The following is a 17,511-nucleotide window of genomic DNA, read 5'->3' on the forward strand; positions in this document are numbered from 1 at the left end:
AGGGTTGGCAGTCCACCGGGAGAGAGTTCAGAGTGGCACCGGAGTTGCGTGAGAGATACGCAAAGCCTTTGACAAAGAGCCGCTTCAACCAGCCCCGTTTCAACCAGCCGAGTGACCCTGCCGGCGTGCGCTGTAAAGCCGAATACAAGGAGCTGCCGGCTCCTCGCTTCCCGCCCGGAGTGGACCTGCTCGCTGTGCCCTGTGATCCCACCTGCTCATCCCTCCAAACGATTCCTACCCTTCCATCCATTTGCGTACGTGAGTTTGTTCTGTTCGTGCTGTCCTGGGTAGTAATTAAGTCAGTATAAGCTAGTAATTTTCACTGTGTCACCTGCGTTTTCATGTCACCTGTAAATAATCGTGACTGCTCTTTTTGCTTATGTGTGTGTAAATAATAAACCCCGTTACTCTTCTGTACGTCTTCTTCTTCTTCCTCTTTGCATTCGTCGTCTTAGTCTTTTCCCCATTGAATATCTGTGGCGCGATACGGCCAACGTTTGGGTGAATCGGGTTTAGTCGGGGAACAACTGTTCGGTCGCGGAGCCTCCGCTCGGCAAACATACTATCCTTAACCGCCGACCGTAACAATTGGTAGTCAGGAGTTGGGATTCGAACCTGGGACTAAATTTATTTAGCCCAAATTTTGGAACACCAATTGTACTATTGGCCGTAACAATTGGTGTCTGGGAGTGAGATTCGAGGCCCGAACCAAATTTTTAAAAAACATCTAGAAAAAAAATTTGGTCAAAATTTGGAGCTGCTGGAAATTTGTGTTGTTTTAAAGCAAAACCCGAATTTTGAAATCGCGCCATGGCTGGTCAAGGCGATCGGATGCAGGTGGGTGAGCTAGAGGAGGGGTTAGGAGTAACCCAGGATCAGAGGGGCGAAGTAGAGGCGAACAATGAGGTGGTTGAGGAGGTGTCGGGCGCGCAAAATGGCGCCTCGCACATGGCTGCGGGGACAGCGCCCGCGACCGTAGCAGCGCCGCCGTTGGATTCGGACCTTTTGTTGCTACAAATCGGGGCCCTTATGGACAAAATGAGGGACGAAATGAGGGCTAATAGTCAGCAATTGGGGAACCGAATGGATGCTCAGGGTGAGCAATTGGAGGTAATGAGGGACGAAGCGAGGGGTACCGGTGAGGGGTTAGACAATAATTTTAAGGGATTAGACAAGAAATTTGGGAAGTTAGACAACAAATTTGAGGGGTTAGACAACGGGATAAAAGAGGTGAAAAATGGGTTAATGGGGTAAGAAAATAGGATGGAAGACAAATTGCGGGAGGTAGGGGAGCAATCCGCCCGAGAAATTAAACAAATGGGAGAGCAGATAGAGGAGGTGAAAATCGGGGTAGAAACCAAATTGGATGCTCAGAGGGATGAATTGGGACAGATGAGGGCGGCATCTACAAAAGAGAGGGAGGAGATGAAAGAGGAGATACGACGAGGTGTAAGTGAGGAGGTCTCGGGGGTACGCGAGGAGGTAAAGCGAGGTGAAAAGCGTATAGAGAAAGAGGTGAGGAATAATACGGCGAGGTTACAGGGGGGAATAGAGGACCTGACGGAGGAGGTGGAACAGCTGACGGAGGGACAAAAAGAACTAACGGAGCAGGTTCAAAGGAACACTGCAGTACTAGGAGGGTTGAAAGCGACACAAAAAGAAATTAAAAATGACTTAATAGCGACACAGAGGCAATGTCAGATGGTACGTGAGGGACTGACAATGAGGTTGGACGAGGTGACAGAGATAATGGAGACAAAGGACCGAGAGGTGAGGACGCACATAGAGACGGTCAAAATAGCCTTAGAGGACGAACTTGAGGAGACGCACCAGGAAATAAAAGAGGTGAAGCAAAAATTAGAGGAAGTGGAAGAAGAGGTGAGTGAAATTAAGAAGAGATGGACAGAAACTAAGAGAGAAATACAGGAGGAGGTGATGGAATATGTACAAGGTCGGTGCTCAACTAATAATGTTGTGCTCACTAAACAAATAAAGAGTTTGCAGGTGGCGAAGGAGGTGCGGAGACGAGGTGCCAAGGTGAGTGGCGATATACGAGGAAATGTATATGATGTGAGGGGAGCTTCAGTCGGCTTGGGGGTTGATTTGGATCCGGGTGTTCGTGAGAGGCCGTTGGTGAAGTGTGCGACAGGTACGGTGTGCGAAGGAGGAGGTGTGCGAGAATGTCCGACTCTGGGGTGTGTGAGGAAAAAGTGCGCGCCGAGGAGTGAGTGTGCTGTCGAGAGTGAGTTGGTCGAAGCGCGTGTGCGAGGGAGCACATGGAAGCGCGTAGTGAGGAGTGTTACAGAGGATGTAACGAGAGAATGTACGCCGGTGGTGAGTGTTACGGAGGAAGTAATGGGAGAGTGTGCGCAAGAGAGTGCGCAATAAAGGTGTGTAACGGACGGGTGCATGGGGAAAGAGTGCGCTGTCAAGAGTAAGGGAGAATGCACGCCTGTGGTGAGTGTTACGGAGGAAGTAACGGGAGAGTGTGCGCAAGAGAGTGCGCGAGAAAGGTGTGTATCGGACAGGTGCATGGGGAAAGAGTGCGCTGTCAAGAGTAAGGGAGAATGCACGCCTGTGGTGAGTGTTACAGAGGATGTAACGGGAGAGTGTGCGCAAGAGGGTGCGCGAGAAAGGTGTGTAACGGACAAGTGCGTGAGGAAAGAGTGCGCTGTCGAGAGTAAGGGTGAGTGCGCTGTCAAGAGTGGTGGTGAAAGTAGTGAGAGTGACACGGAGCGTGAGTTGGTTGTGACAGGTGAGAGAGGATGTACACCTGGAATGGAAGGATGCACACCTGGAATGGTAGAGCGTGTGTGGGAATGCACACTTGAGTTGGTAGTGAGGCACGTGGTTGGGTGTGCGAGTGAGAGCACACCTGTGATTGTCACAGAGGAGGTGACCGAGGAGGGGGCGCGAAGAGGTGTGTTGGTGAGGTGTGCGAACGACGAATGTGTGCCAAGGTGTTCGGTGGTCAGGTGTGTGACCAAGTCTGTGAGCGAAAGAACGAATGCAATGACGAAGTATGCGGTGTGTACGGGCGGCGTTGGAGCATCGAGCTCAGTGAGGGTGAAAGGGGTAGCGTATGCGTGTAAGCATGCAGGTGAGGCATCGACGGTAACCGGGTTAGCGGTTAGAACGACATTTAGCCGAATCGGGCCCTCGGTGCGCGTCGGGCAGCTTCGCGTGCCGCGAGGACCAGCGGGGATCCGAACCACGGCGGGTTCGAAAGGACCGCCGTACGTGAACCACGCTGGGCCTCGCTTTGAGCGGCCGCGTCCGTGCTCCACTAGGCGGAGCGGGCAGCCCGATAGGAAGGGTCGTCATGGCGACCCCTTTTTGTTGAGGTGTTCCGGCAGGTCGAGATCGGGCCATGGGGTGGCTCCGTGCCGAGGTGGTGCGTGGGATCTCGGCCCGGGTAAACCTCCGTCCCTGCACCGAGTGCCGGACGCATCCAGCCGCCGGCACCAAACAACCCACGTTCATCGCTCGGCTTTACGAAGCCGAGCTTTAGAAGTGAATTGGCGCACCGAGAGGCATTAGTAAGTAGACTGTAATGATGAGGATAGTGGTCTGGACCCGAAATTAGAAAAACAAAATTTGATGATTGGCAAAGGATTGGCAGAGTGATGATTGGTAATGGTACAGTGATTGGCAGATGATTGGCAAATTTTTGATTTGTTGGATTTGGACGAGAAAAATTTGTAGTGGAGCGTCCACGATGTGGTGGGATGGCAACTCTGTCATCCCTCACAAACCGGGGGGCAAAGGAGCACTAGCTTATGGGGTTTATGGCAGTGAAAACTAGCCAGGGAGGATTTGGATACAGTGTAGGGACCTAGAGAGATGACCTTAGGTAGCGTTAAGATTAGTTAGTAACAAGGATACCTGTAGTGGGGACGTAGGTAGATTAGTGTGGATGATAATGACGTGGGAGCGCAATAGTTTAAAGGGGCGACAGGGAAGCGCAAGTTTCAGAGGGGAGTAGTTAGATGAGATGATGCCGTGTGAGTGTTGGAGGTGTATTCCAGTGTATTGAGCAGGGTATGAGTAAATGAGTGTGAGGAACAGGTGTGCAACTGAACAGGTGTGTGGAGCAGTGTATGAGTGTGTGAAGGTGATGGGTGTTGTGTTGACCAAATGGTCCAGGAAGGAAGGAGGGTGCAGGTGGCACCAGGTGTGAGTGCACAGGTGTGCACCAACAGGTGTATGGAGAATGGTTGTATGGAATACATGGAGTGTGGAATACATGGAGTGTGGAAGATATGGAGTATTGGAATGGATGGTCGTGGAGTGAGTGTGGTGGAAACTATGGAGTGGAGTGGATGGTGCGAAGGTGTGAATGGGGGAAGAGTGGACCCCCATCACGAATACCCGGGGCGGGTAGTGTAAGTGTTAGGTAGAGGGTACAGGTAAATTGTGGTTGGATATTGGCATCTGTGGTGCGGGTGGAAGAATGATGTTTGGATGGGTGCATTAGTGTTGTGGAAATGGCTGGGCGTATAGCCTGTTAGTGTGTGTAGTTGGTTTGGGCACTCCACCACTGTGAGGATGTCGGCCAGGTGAGGCCGCAGGTGGGCTCTGGGAGCCGGTAGAGTTGTTGTGGATGGGGCCCGAGGATCCGGAGGACGGACCCGGGTAGCCCAGTGCCAGAGGGCACCAAGGGGTGACAGAGCCAGGAGGGGCCTTCCCCAGTTAGTTAGGTTAGGGTGAGGAGCTAGGTAAGCTCGGGTGGCAACTGCAGTGGTGGAGGTGTGCAGGTGGGTAGACCTGCTGGGAGAGCTACACGTCACAGCCCAGAAATTGTGCAAGGGCACCGGGAGATGAATCGGGGGAGTGAGACCCCAAATTGAGAAGCACCACAGTTTGGTCAATGGGAATTGGTTTTTAGAACCCATAGTGTAAGTTGGCCAATGGATTGGCAGGTAAAGACCCCGGGTAGTGTAACGTGTGTTAATGTCATTTAGAAAGTAGTTAGGATGAAGATCTCCTCGCACCATCTGCATCCACTCACCTGAGGTGATGTAACTCCACACCATGCCATGTTTTATTATTTTTATGATGCAAATGTTTGGAATGTGAGACGCATCATGACGTGGGTGTGACATTGTGCTTTGATGTTCCATCTCTTCCTCCTTATGAGGATTGATGATGAATTGGGTGATGGCAAATTTTGGATAGACGGATTGTGGAGACGAATTTGGTATAAGGGAAATATGGGAAGACGTGACGATAGCGACGGATTGGTAAATGTGTAGATTTTTGTAAATATGGGGTAAGGGCAAGGGTAGTGTAGGTGACAGGGGGGGTGACGTACGGTAGGGACGAACTTTCTCACTTCGCTCTCCGTACGCATTTCGCCTTGCATTGCCTTTGTTGATGTGTAATAATAATAATAATAATTCATTTATTTTGTATAGCGCTTTTCCAGAAGCCCAAAGGCGCTTTGACAGAGTGGAAAACATAATGCATAACAATACATGAAAACAACAATTGCAAAAAGACAAGAATCAATAGGGAAATATTTAAAGCAAAAGGAGGGAGAAGGAGAAGAGATAGTCAGGGGTTAAATGCTGTGGGTTGAATGTTGAATGCAGCGTTGAACAGGTGGGTCTTTAGTGATGTTTTGAATGTGGTGAGTGAGGAGGAGTCTCTGATGGTGTGAGGTAGTGAGTTCCAGAGGGTGGGAGCAGCGATGGAGAAGGCCCTGTCCCCCCAGGATCTGAATTTGGTCCGGATGGAGGGGGTCAGGAGGTTGGTACCAGCAGAGCGGAGGTTGCGGGTGGGAGTGTGTCTGGAGAGGAGGTCAGCCAGGTAGGATGGGGCCAGGTTATGGAGGGCTTTGTATGTCAAGAGGAGGATTTTGTACTGGATTCTCTGGGGGATGGGGAGCCAGTGAAGCTTGTAAAGGACGGGGGTGATGTGGTCACGGGTCCGGGAATGAGTGAGTAGACGGGCAGCGGAGTTCTGAATGTATTGGAGTTTATTGGTGATTTTTGAGGGTGAACCATAGAGGAGGCTATTGCAGTAGTCCAGACGGGAGGTGATGAAGGCGTGGATGAGGGTTTCTGCAGCCGTGGAGGAGAGGGATGAGCGGAGACGGGCAATGTTTTTCAGGTGAAAGAAGGCTGACTTTGTGATCTGTTTAGTGTATTTGTCGAAGGAAAGGGTTTGGTCAAAGATGACGCCAAGATTCCGGATGTGAGGGGAGGTGGATACTGGGATACCGTCGATGTTGAGGGCAAAGTTATGGGTGGATTTTGTGAGCGTTTTTGGGCCAATGATGATTATTTCAGATTTATCACAGTTAAGCTTGAGGAAGTTGATTTGAAGCCAGGATTTTATTTCAGTGATGCAGTTTGTCAGGATAGAGTGGGTGTCGGTGGAGACGGACTTGGTGGAGATGAAAAGCTGGATGTCATCGGCGAAGCAGTGGAATTGGAGACCATGACGGCGGATTAAGTGACCGAGCGGGGACAGGTAAAGGATGAAGAGGAGGGGGCCAAGAACTGAACCTTGGGGGACACCTTGGGGGAGGGGAGCAGTGGGGGATTTGCAGTTATTGATGGAGATGAACTGGCATCTGTCAGAGAGGTATGATTTAATCCAAGAGAGGGCAGTGCCGGTGACGTTAAAGGTGGATTCAAGTCGGGTGAGGAGGATAGTGTGATCGATGGTGTCAAAGGCAGCGCTGAGGTCGAGGAGGACGAGAATGTTGAGGTTGCCAGCGTCAGAGGAGAGGAGAAGGTCGTTGGTGATTTTGAGGAGAGCAGTTTCAGTACTGTGGTTGGAGCGGAATCCGGATTGGAATGTTTCATACAGGTTATTGGCAGAGAGATGATGTTTGAGTTGAGTGGCTACAGCGCGTTCCAAAACTTTTGACAGAAAGGGTAGGTTGGAGATGGGTCTGAAGTTGTTTAGGGTGTCAGGGTTTAGACCAGGTTTTTTTAGAATGGGGGTAACAGCAGCAATTTTGAGGGAAGGTGGGACGATGCCTGTAGACAGGGAGGAGTTTATTGTTGCAATGATAAGTGGAGAGAGAGCAGGGAGGGAGGCTTTGACAAAGCTGGAGGGGATGGGGTCAAGAGTGCAGGTGGCAGTTTTCATTCCTATGAGGAGTTCAGAGAGGTCAGTAGGAGAGATTGGGGAGAACCGAGACAGGGGATGGCAGGACAAGGGGGGGCAGGTGGTTGGAGGGGGAGCGGGTGCGGCGGTGGTCAAGCTGTTGTAGATGTTGTCAATTTTGCGTTGGAAGAAAGAGAGGAAGGAGATGCAGTTGTCTACTGTGAATGACTGGGTGGTGGTGTTCAGGGGGCGGAGGAGTTTGTTTATTGTCGAGAAGAGTGCTTTTGGGTTTCCGGAGCCAGAGTGGATAATTTGAGAGTAGTAGGCAGAGCGGGCGCGGGAGAGGGCATCTTTGTAGTGTTGTATGTGGTCCTTGTAGGCTTGGGAGTGAACTGTGAGACCCGTTTTATTGCGGAGTCTTTCAAGTTGGCGAGCACGAGTTTTCATCAGGTGGAGTTCAGGGGTAAACCAGGGAGCAGAATGGGTGAAAGAAACTGTTTTGGTTTTTACAGGCGCAAGCTGGTCAAGGCAGGAGGAGAGAGTGTGGTTGTAGTAGTCAGTGAGGTCGGAAGGGGTGTGGAGGTCAATGAAGGGAGAAGTGGACATTTTTTCAGAGAGGGTGGATGAGAATGAGGTAGGTGAAAGAGCGTTTAGCTTACGGAAGTTGATTGTGCGATAATGCCTTGGTGTTGGGGCGGGGATGTTGATGGTCAGAGTGATGGCTAAGTGGTCAGAGAGGGTGAGGTCGGAGCCATAGAGATGGTGCAAATTTAATCCAGTGGAGCAGACAAGGTCCAAAATGTGACCACGGATATGGGTAGGAAAGTCGACATGTTGAGTGAGGTTAAAGCAGGTGAGTAAATCAGTGAAGTCAGTGGTTATTGTGGAGTCAGTGGAGTCCATGTGGATATTGAAATCACCAAGGAGGAGGATTGAGGGGGAGAGGGAACATAGCTGGGTCAGAAAGTAGGAGAAGTCAGACAGGAATGATGGGTGTGGTTTGGGAGGGCGGTAGACGACAGCCATGACTGACTGCGTGTGACCAGAGAGTTTTAAAGCCAGGTGTTCAAATGATGGAGCAGATGAGATGGAGATGAGGTTGGTCTTGATGTCTTGACGGTGGATAACGGCAATTCCACCACCTCGGCCCTCCGAGCGTGGTTTATTGACGTAGGAATATCCATTGGGTGTGGTGAGGTTGAGTGTGTAGTAGTCCAGAGGTTGTTGCCAGGTTTCGGTGAGACAGAGAAAGTCCAGTTTGTTATCCAGGATGTATTCGTTCAGGATGAGGCATTTATTGTTGAGGGACCGGGTGTTGAACAGGGTGAGCTTGATGTTGTTTTGAACAGCAGGGATGAATTCAGGTGATTTAGCCAGGGTTCGTAGGCAGGAGGTGCGATCGTGTGGGTTGCTGTGACCAGGTGCGCTGGGACGAAGAGTGAGAGTGCGCTGAGCCGACCAGAGGACGGGGATGGAGTGACCTGATTGCAAATAAACAAACTTGCGACCGGAGCCACGGTGAATGTACCTGGGTCGTCGGAGGAGTCCATTTGATTTGATGGCAGAGATGCATGATGGGGTGGAGCGGGTATTGAGCAGAAGAAGCCTTGCGGCGGAGTACTTCAGAGCCATGCCAGGCAGGAGCGAAGGGACGAGTACGAGGCCAAGGTCGAGGAGGCAAAGCGGCAAACGCAGCGGCAAACGCAGCGGCAAACGCAGCGGCAAACGACTGCAGCCGCTAATCAAGACCACAGCGGCAAACAAGGCCACAAGGCCACCAAGACCACAAGGCCACCGGCAAACAAGGCCACGGCCACAAACAACGGGAGCGGGCCTTTCGATTCCGTATTCCGTACCATCAAAAGCAGATTCCGTTATCCAGCCGGAGAACACGCGGCACGTGCGGGTGTGAAAAGGCAGGACAGGTGTGAGATGTCAGGTCAGAAAAGTAGAAGCAGACCCTGTTCATCCATCCAGTCGGAGAAGCGGCGAATATGCAACGCCAGCGTACTCTCGCAACCGAACTAGCTGTGAAAAAAGTGTACCCTTGTGACCTTACCCCTCGCTCATCTGTCTTCCCCCTTATGTCTCCCACATGACCTGTGCGCCATTGGGCGCCGAGGGGAGCATGCGTGAGTCCTCCATTGTGCACCCGGAACTCCCAGAACCAGCTGTCTGCATCGATGCACCACATTATGGACCACATGTCAGTGGCCGAGCACCACTTATGGACCCCATGGGTTGGGGCATGGCCCCTCTGCTGGAACCGGCCATGAGGGCCCGAAATCTTGCTGGCGGACCATGGCCACAGGGCACCGATGCCCCACAGGTGAACCACACTAGTCGGCCCTGTGGGCCATAAATAAAATAAATGAAAGGGACACGTTGGGTGCAAGTTTTAATACAAATAGGCTGCCAGCAAAGGAAAAAGACAACATCTGGAAGAAAATAATAATAACCAGCAGGGGGAGCCGAAGATCAAGAGATCACCTGCAGGGTTAGGGGTTGTTGGTTTATTTTGATTATTGATTGAACACTGATGAACTGTGGTGACTGCACCGATTGGTGCTTGAGGGTGTTTTGGTGCGTTTTGGGTGCTTTCATGGTGCATTGATGCAGAGCAGACTGTCTCCCCCCCCAGAAAGAACAATCACAGGTCCTGGGTTAGTCTTGTAAATAAAAGTAGTGTCAATTGTAAATAATGCTCCCCACCGTCAATGTATAGTTTGAAGACCATTCCGCAATTCGGTTAGCTGTGGGCGTGAGTCTGTTAGGCAGGGTGCAATGGAGCAGCGGGACATATTTATTTATGTTTTAAAACTGTCGCACTCAGGGTCAGGTTAAAAGTAGAGGGAACTACACCTACGTGTCACACTAAATAAAGTTATAGGCCCGGGACGTGCCTAAGAGGAGGAGGGTGCAGTGTTGCGGATATGAGGATTGTATTTTTTTGATTGTGTGTATTGTAGTGGTAAATTGTTGTGTAACATTGGTTGGATATGGCCCCTCCTGCCTCCAGAGTTGTGTAAAGGTAAAGAGGGCGTCCCGGTAGTTATTCCATGAAATACCACATTGAAGGACACGATAAAACCCTTGTTCAGTAGCTTATATGTTATTATGTGTTTTAGAGTAAGGCCTTGTCTTCCATTAGAATAATACTCCATTGCACCGAATCAATTAAGAATAGCTCCCCTTCAATACTTCCATTTCCCAGCCAAACTCTCCATCTGCGGGTAAAGCAGTTCACAAGCGTGGGGTGCACGCCCTCTCATTTCGCTGCTATAGTGAATATGTGCTCCGTGCTCTGTTTGAACAGGAGGGGCGGGGTCGCCAGGGAGAGGCAAGCCCAGGGCGCACCACGAAGGGCGGGGCTGTTCAGCCCCATGCCCAAATAAGGAAACAAGCCCGTGGCTCGCCACGAGGGGCGTGCCGTCGGCGCCATGCCCAAATAAGGAGACAAGCCCGTGGGATTACCATACAAGGTCACGAAACAGAGCACGGGGGGAGGGCGGTACCGAAACCGAGGGGGGCGTGTCACACCTGCGCTGAAGGTTTGGCGAGAAGGGTGCGACGATCGCTGGGACAAGCTACACGAGAGATACGGCAGATGAGTCCAGGTGCGTAAGAGGGTTGGCAGTCCACCGGGAGAGAGTTCAGAGTGGCATCGGAGTTGCGTGAGAGATACGCAAAGCCTTTGACAAAGAGCCGCTTCAACCAGCCCCGTTTCAACCAGCCGAGTGACCCTGCCGGCGTGCGCTGTAAAGCCGAATACAAGGAGCTGCCGGCTCCTCGCTTCCCGCCCGGAGTGGACCTGCTCGCTGTGCCCTGTGATCCCACCTGCTCATCCCTCCAAACGATTCCTACCCTTCCATCCATTTGCGTACGTGAGTTTGTTCTGTTCGTGCTGTCCTGGGTAGTAATTAAGTCAGTATAAGCTAGTAATTTTCACTGTGTCGCCTGCGTTTTCATGTCACCTGTAAATAATCGTGACTGCTCTTTTTGCTTATATGTGTGTAAATAATAAACCCCGTTACTCTTCTGTACGTCTTCTTCTTCTTCCTCTTTGCATTCGTTGTCTTAGTCTTTTCCCCATTGAATATCTGTGGCGCAATACGGCCAACGTTTGGGTGAATCGGGGAACAACTGTTCGGTTGCGGAGCCTCCGCTCGGCAAACATACCATCCTTAACCGCGGACCGTAACAATATGTATATATATATATGTATATATATATGTATATATATATGTATATGGGAGATGTCTCTCTCTCTGTCTCTCTCTCTCTAACCACAATTACAAAAGTCAACCAAACTCGCACCTGTTTTGATACAAACCGGCGAGAGCCGATCAAGTCTCAGGTGAAGTTTTGTTCTTGACCCACAAACGTCTTCAAAGCCAAGTGAATAATCGAGGTGTGGACCAACTTTTATCTGTCAGGTGTTAATCCTCTTCCGCTCCAACATACCGATGTTTGGAGTGGAAAACTATTTTCTTTTTTACTTTTCTCCTGGTTTTTTAGTCCAATCATCCTTGATTGATTGTCTGCTCCCTCTGTATCTGTTTCCAGCATCATCTGGTAAAATATGTATGTGCATTAAAACTTGGCAAGTTCTTGGACATGTATTGTACATCTGGGTTAGTCATCCTTGGTGAGGCGATCTGTTCATGTCAGACTGTTGTGGGTGGGGTTGGAATGTGGGTGAAACGAGTCTGTCTAAGTGAAGATTGCATGATGGGGTGTCTCTGTGGTTGGTTGATTTGTGTGTCCTCCGGGTTCAATGTTATAGACATGTTGTGAGTTATTTGTGATCCACACTATCCTCATTCTTAAAGTTTACACCAACCGGTTTTTGCTTTCGGATCAAATGGCGCGGGATGTTTTGGAGTTATCCGGGGGCGACTTCCGTCACACTATGAGTGGGATTGGATGGACATCACACTAGGAGTGGGATGATCCCACTCCTGACAACAGAGTGAAAGGCATCACCTCTGGTTAACTCCAAATAGGCCAGTTAGCATGTCTCGAAAGACCATGATAGCCAATTGCCCCAGAACTTCCTGTGGGATCCCATGCCCAGAGTCGCGTCACCATACAAGGTTGCCCGAGTACAAGCGAGTATCGTGCCAGCAGTTAAGCAACAGATCTTAATTAGTTGGCTGAGCAGAACCAATGTTGCATAATTTGTTCTGCAATCTTGAACTCAATTAAGCTGGTTAATCCACCTTATGCCACCATCAAAATGGACAGGACAAGTCAGGACAATTCTTATTAAATTCGTATTAAACAAGGCTTTACTTAGATAAGGCATGTATTTACAGATTAGGCAATTTACAGTCATATATGTGCAAACACGTATACAATTCCCCTTATCCCCTAAGTGAATGATACACTACATGACCAAAAGTATGTGGACACCCCTTCTAATTAGTGGATTTGGCTATTTCAGCCACATCCATTGCTGACAGGTATATATATATATATATAATCAAGCACACAGGCATGCAATCTCCATCGACAAACATTGGCAGTAGAATGGGTCATACTGAAGAGCTCAGTGACTTTCAACGTGGCACCGTCAAAGGATGCCACCTTTCCAACAACTCAGTTCGTCAAATTTCTACCCTGCTAGAGATGCTCCGGGCAACTGTAAGTGCTGTTATTGTGAAGTGGAAACGTCTCGGAGCAACAACATCTCAGCCGGGAAGTGGTAGGCCACACAAGCTCACATAACGGGACCACCAAGTGTTGAAGTGTGTAAAAATCATCTGTCCTCGGTTGCAACACTCACTACCAAGTTCCAAACTGCATCTGGAAGCAACTTCAGCACAACAACTGTTCGTCAGGAGCTTTATGAAATGGGTTTCCATGGCTGAGCAGCCGCAGCCGCACACAAGCCTACGATCACCATGCGCAATACCAAGCGTCGGCTGGAGTGGTGTAAAGCTCGCCGGCATTGGCCTCTGGAGCAGTGGAAACGCGTTCTCTGGAGTGATGAATCACGCTTCACCATCTAGCAGAATGACGGATGAATCTGGGTTTGGCGGATGACAGGAGAACGGTACCTGCCCGAATGCATAGTGCCAACTGTAAAGTTTGGTGGAGGAGGAATAATGGTCTGGGGCTGTTTTTCATGGTTTGGGCTAGGCCCCTTAGTTCCAGTGAAGGGAAATCTTAACGATACAGCATACAATAACATTTTAGACGCTTGTGTGCTTCCAACTTTGTGGCAACAGTTTGGGGAAGGCCCTTTCCTGTTTCAGCATAACAATGCCCCCGTGCACAAAGCGAGGTTTGTCAGAAATGTTTTGTGGTTTGTCGGAATGTACAGAAATGGTTTGTCGAGATCGGTGTGGAAGAACTTGACTGGCCTGCACAGAGCCCTGACCTCAACCCCATCGAACACCTTTGGGATGAATTGGAACACCGACTGTGAGCCAGGCCTAATCGGCCAACATCAGTGCCCGACCTCACTCATGCTCTTGTGGCTGAATGGAAGCAAATCCCCACAGCAATGTTCTGACATTAAGTGGAAAGATTTCCCAGAAGAGTGAGGCTGTTATAGCAGCAAAGTGGGGGACCAACTCCATATTAATGCCCATGATTTTGGAATGAGATTTGTGATGTTCGGGTATCCATCTACTTTTGGTCATGGAGTGTATGTTAATGTTTAATGATGGGCAAAATCATCGAGTGAGAAAAGTGGAAAATAAATCAGGAAAATGTTCCTCAAAATACTAGTACATAATTAATCGATCTTTTCTATCAGATCACCTGCTCTTTCTGCTCTTTTACTAAACTTTACCTTTCATGTTACTTCAGCTTATTATTCTCATTATCCTCTTGACCCTTTCTCCTTTTTTATCCTCATTTTCCCGCTCCATCTGTGACCTTCCCCCTTGGCCCCCACCCTGCACCTCGTATGAAAAACCAAGTTTTCTGCTTCAGGAAAATTCCTATATTTTCTTCCATCAGTCAATGAAACTCATTACCTGCGTTCCTTCCCAACCCCAGGAGCAGTAGCCCATTGTTAACTCCGCCACCGAAGGTGGCCGGAGGTTATGTTTTTCAACCCTACTTGTCTGTTTGTGAACAAGATATCTCAAAAGGTTGTCGACGGATTTGGCCGAAATTTGGTGGAGAGGTTGAGTATGTGACAAGGCCGAAATAATGTGATTTTGGTGAAGATCCGGATCTGGATTCAGATCAGAGAATTTTTAAGTGATTCTTCACCATTGAGAGATAGGGCCAAAAACTATATATACCATGATATTTCAAAAGTTGTGGTCGGATTATGACAAAATTAGGTGGATGTGTTGGTTAGGCGACAACAAAAAGCTGATTAGATTTTGGTTCATGTCCAAATCCAGATCTGGCCTATCGGTGGGATACAAAACGGAAACTGTTCAGCCTGGCGGAGGTATGCTCTCTACCGAGTGTGGTTCTAGTTTGTACACTGTATTCACATCTTTGTCTGCGATGATCTTCCCCACCACAGCAATGACACAGGCATTCCTCCTAACATATTTTATCACCCACCACTTCATCCAGCCACCACCACGCCCCTCCTCCCCTACCCCGCCCACCTCATCCCACCCCTGCCACCATGCTGCTTTTCACCACAAAATCTTTTGCATTGAACCCAATTTTCTCATCTGTACAACCTAAGCTGTCTAGCCCGGGTTTGAATCCCGACCCAGCTATATACTGGTATCTTGGTGTTTTACATGTTGGGTGATTCATCAATGGACTAAACTGGACTTTCAGTACGGTAGCATTAGTTGGTGGAAGTTAAAGATCCCATGGTGTCCTTCAGGAAGAGTAGAGAAGATATCGCCGGCACCCTGGACAAATGACAAATTCCTGCCCTGACTCCCTGTATAGGAGTGGCGACCTTTCCGGAATTGTAAACCAAGCCGAGAAACTGCAGAGCATGGTACATGAATAGAACCCACAGATACACATGCGGTGCACAGTGTTTACCTTGTTACATTATTGCACACTAAAGAAGAGACAAACGATTGAAAACCGACCTGGAGTGAAGGTGATTCCAGAGGAATGCAGGATGTCGGGTTGCGTTTCACCTACCAACCAGCACAGTGTGTCAAGGTCGTGAACAACGCTGTCATAGAAAATACTCCCTTTAAATCAGAAACACACAGAACTATGGTTAGAATGTATTTCACAACAGTTATAACAGAACCTCAAAGAAATTCCAGATTGTTTAGGTATATCCAAGTCATAGGGGATGGAAAAAAATGGAGCAAAATACTTAAATATTCAAAGCATTTGCACAAACACAAATAATGAACATAACTAAAAATCAATGAAAAAAATTAGGAATATGAAAAAAACGACCAACATACAAAACTACAGCTAAAGAATAACAGTTGCTATCATAATGTCAGCGGAGAAATAAAAGTCATGACTTCAACTTTGAGCAGTTTTTAGGCCAAACCTTTTGGGGTTAGGGTTGGCTACATGTGCCTCACCTCTTTGCCATAACTCGTTTTTTAATATTCGGGGGGATGGGGCGGGGGTGGGGGGGGGGGAGGTGGAGGGGCACTTCCCCCCTTGCCTTCCTCACTTCCGGCACCCTAACATCAAACCCATGTCACCATTGATCTTAACAGCAAAACACATTAAAACATAGGACAGTTGGCTGAGTCATTAGGGGAAGACAATAGCACACAATGTACAGATGGAGAAGCATTAAACATTTGCGTGTTTGTTTTATTCTGGAAGGTTTTTGATTGGGGAATTTTGGGGGAATGGAGGGGAGAGGGGTAGGCGAAAAAGTGCCACAGGCACTGAAATACTGAAAAAACAAGAGGGAGAATTGCTTTTCAGAATAATAAAAATAACCCGATGTACATACACAAAATCCAGGTGTGTACCCCGGTTTAGAATAGGTGCACCGTATCCCTGCGTGTCGTAAGAGGCGACTAGAAGGGTTGGCGTCAGGAAGGGCATCTGGCCATAAAAACATTGCCTCAAAAAGAGAACCATGACAATTACAACTACATATGGGCAGGGTACAGCCCGAAGTACCCCGTGGGGGTCCTCACCCCCTCTAGTCAAAAATCAAGGCGGGGAACCGGATCGAAGCAAGGGTGGAAATCATTCCATTTATGACGAAACGTCTGATGCCCGACGTGGAGATCGGTTTCTGAGGTTTGGGACATGGAATGTAGGGACAATGACTGGGAGATCAGGAGAAGTGGTGGAAGTATTGGTCAGAAGAAGAGTGGACATATGTTCTGTGCAGGAGACGAGATGGAAGGGAAGTGGTGTGAGAATGGTGAAGGGTAAGCAGTGGCAGAAATACAAGTTTGTGTGGCAAGGGTGCCCAGAAGGCGTGAATGGTGTTGGTGTCCTGTTTTCTGAGGAGTTTGTAGACAGTGTGGTGAGTATGACTGGAGTGAGTGAAAGGTTGATGATGGTGAAAATGATGATTGGAAAGCTCTTGATGAACGTCATCTCGGGATATTTACCGCAGGTCGGTCGGAGCGATGAAGATTCTTAAATGGAAGAAGTTTGAAACAACCTGGACTCTTCCTAGAGCTGGCCGCCCGGCCAAACTGAGCAATCGGGGGAGAAGGGCCTTGGTAAGAGAGGTGACCAATAACCCATAGGTCACTCTGGCTGAGCTCCAGAGATCCTGTGTAGAGATGGGAGAAACTTCCAGAAGGACAACCATCACTGCAACACTCCACCGATCTGGGCTTTATGGCAGAGTGGCCAGACGGAAACCTCTCCTCAGTGAAAGACAAATGAAAGCCCGCTTGGAGTTTGGAAAAAAGCACCTAAAGGACTCAGACTGTGAGAAACAAGATTCTGTGGGCTTTCATGTGGGCTTTCTTCCATTTAAGAATTATGGAGGCCACTGTGCTCTTGGGAACCTTCAATACAGCAGAATTTTTTTTTGTCGGCTTCCCTAGATCTGTGCTTCGACGCAATCCTGTTTCTGAGCTCTGCAGGCAGTTCCTTTGACCTCATGGCTTGGTTTTTGCTCTGATATGCATTGTCAGCTGTGAGACCTTATATAGACAGGTGTGTGCCTTTCCAAATCATGTCCAATCAATTGAATTTAGCACAGGTTGGCTCCAATCAAGGTGTAGAAACATCTCAAAGATGATCAAGAGAAATGGGAGGCACCTGAGCTGAATTTCAAGTGTCATAGCAAAGGGTCTGAATACTTATGTAAATGTGATATTTCAGTTTGTTTTTTTAAATAAATTTGCAAAACTTTCTAAAATCCTGTTTTCTCTTTGTTATTATGGGGTATTGAGTGTAGATTGATGAGGGAAAAAATGAATTTAAACGATTTCAGCATAAGGCTGCAACATAACAAAATGTGAAAAAAGTGAAGGGGTCTGAATACTTTCTGAATGCATTGTAATACATCGTTGTGCATGTATTTGTACACTAAATTTGTGCTGAAGATATAGT

The 17,511-nt window shown here is 48.7% G+C and overlaps 1 protein-coding gene across 1 annotated transcript in view; it reads right to left on the bottom strand.

Annotated features, from left to right (window-relative positions):
• LOC137417949 (uncharacterized) overlaps positions 1-17,511 on the bottom strand; it is a 78,490-nt gene that overhangs the window by 15,427 nt on the left and 45,552 nt on the right. The window contains exon 7 of the mRNA XM_068103896.2: positions 15,093-15,200. Coding sequence (XP_067959997.2) covers positions 15,093-15,200 — 108 coding nt within the window. The remainder of the gene's footprint in view (positions 1-15,092; positions 15,201-17,511) is intronic.

This window comes from Myxine glutinosa, chromosome 6 (genome assembly GCF_964187855.1).
Source record: "Myxine glutinosa chromosome 6, kmMyxGlut1.1, whole genome shotgun sequence".
In the NCBI taxonomy this organism is placed as follows: Eukaryota; Metazoa; Chordata; class Myxini; order Myxiniformes; family Myxinidae; genus Myxine; species Myxine glutinosa.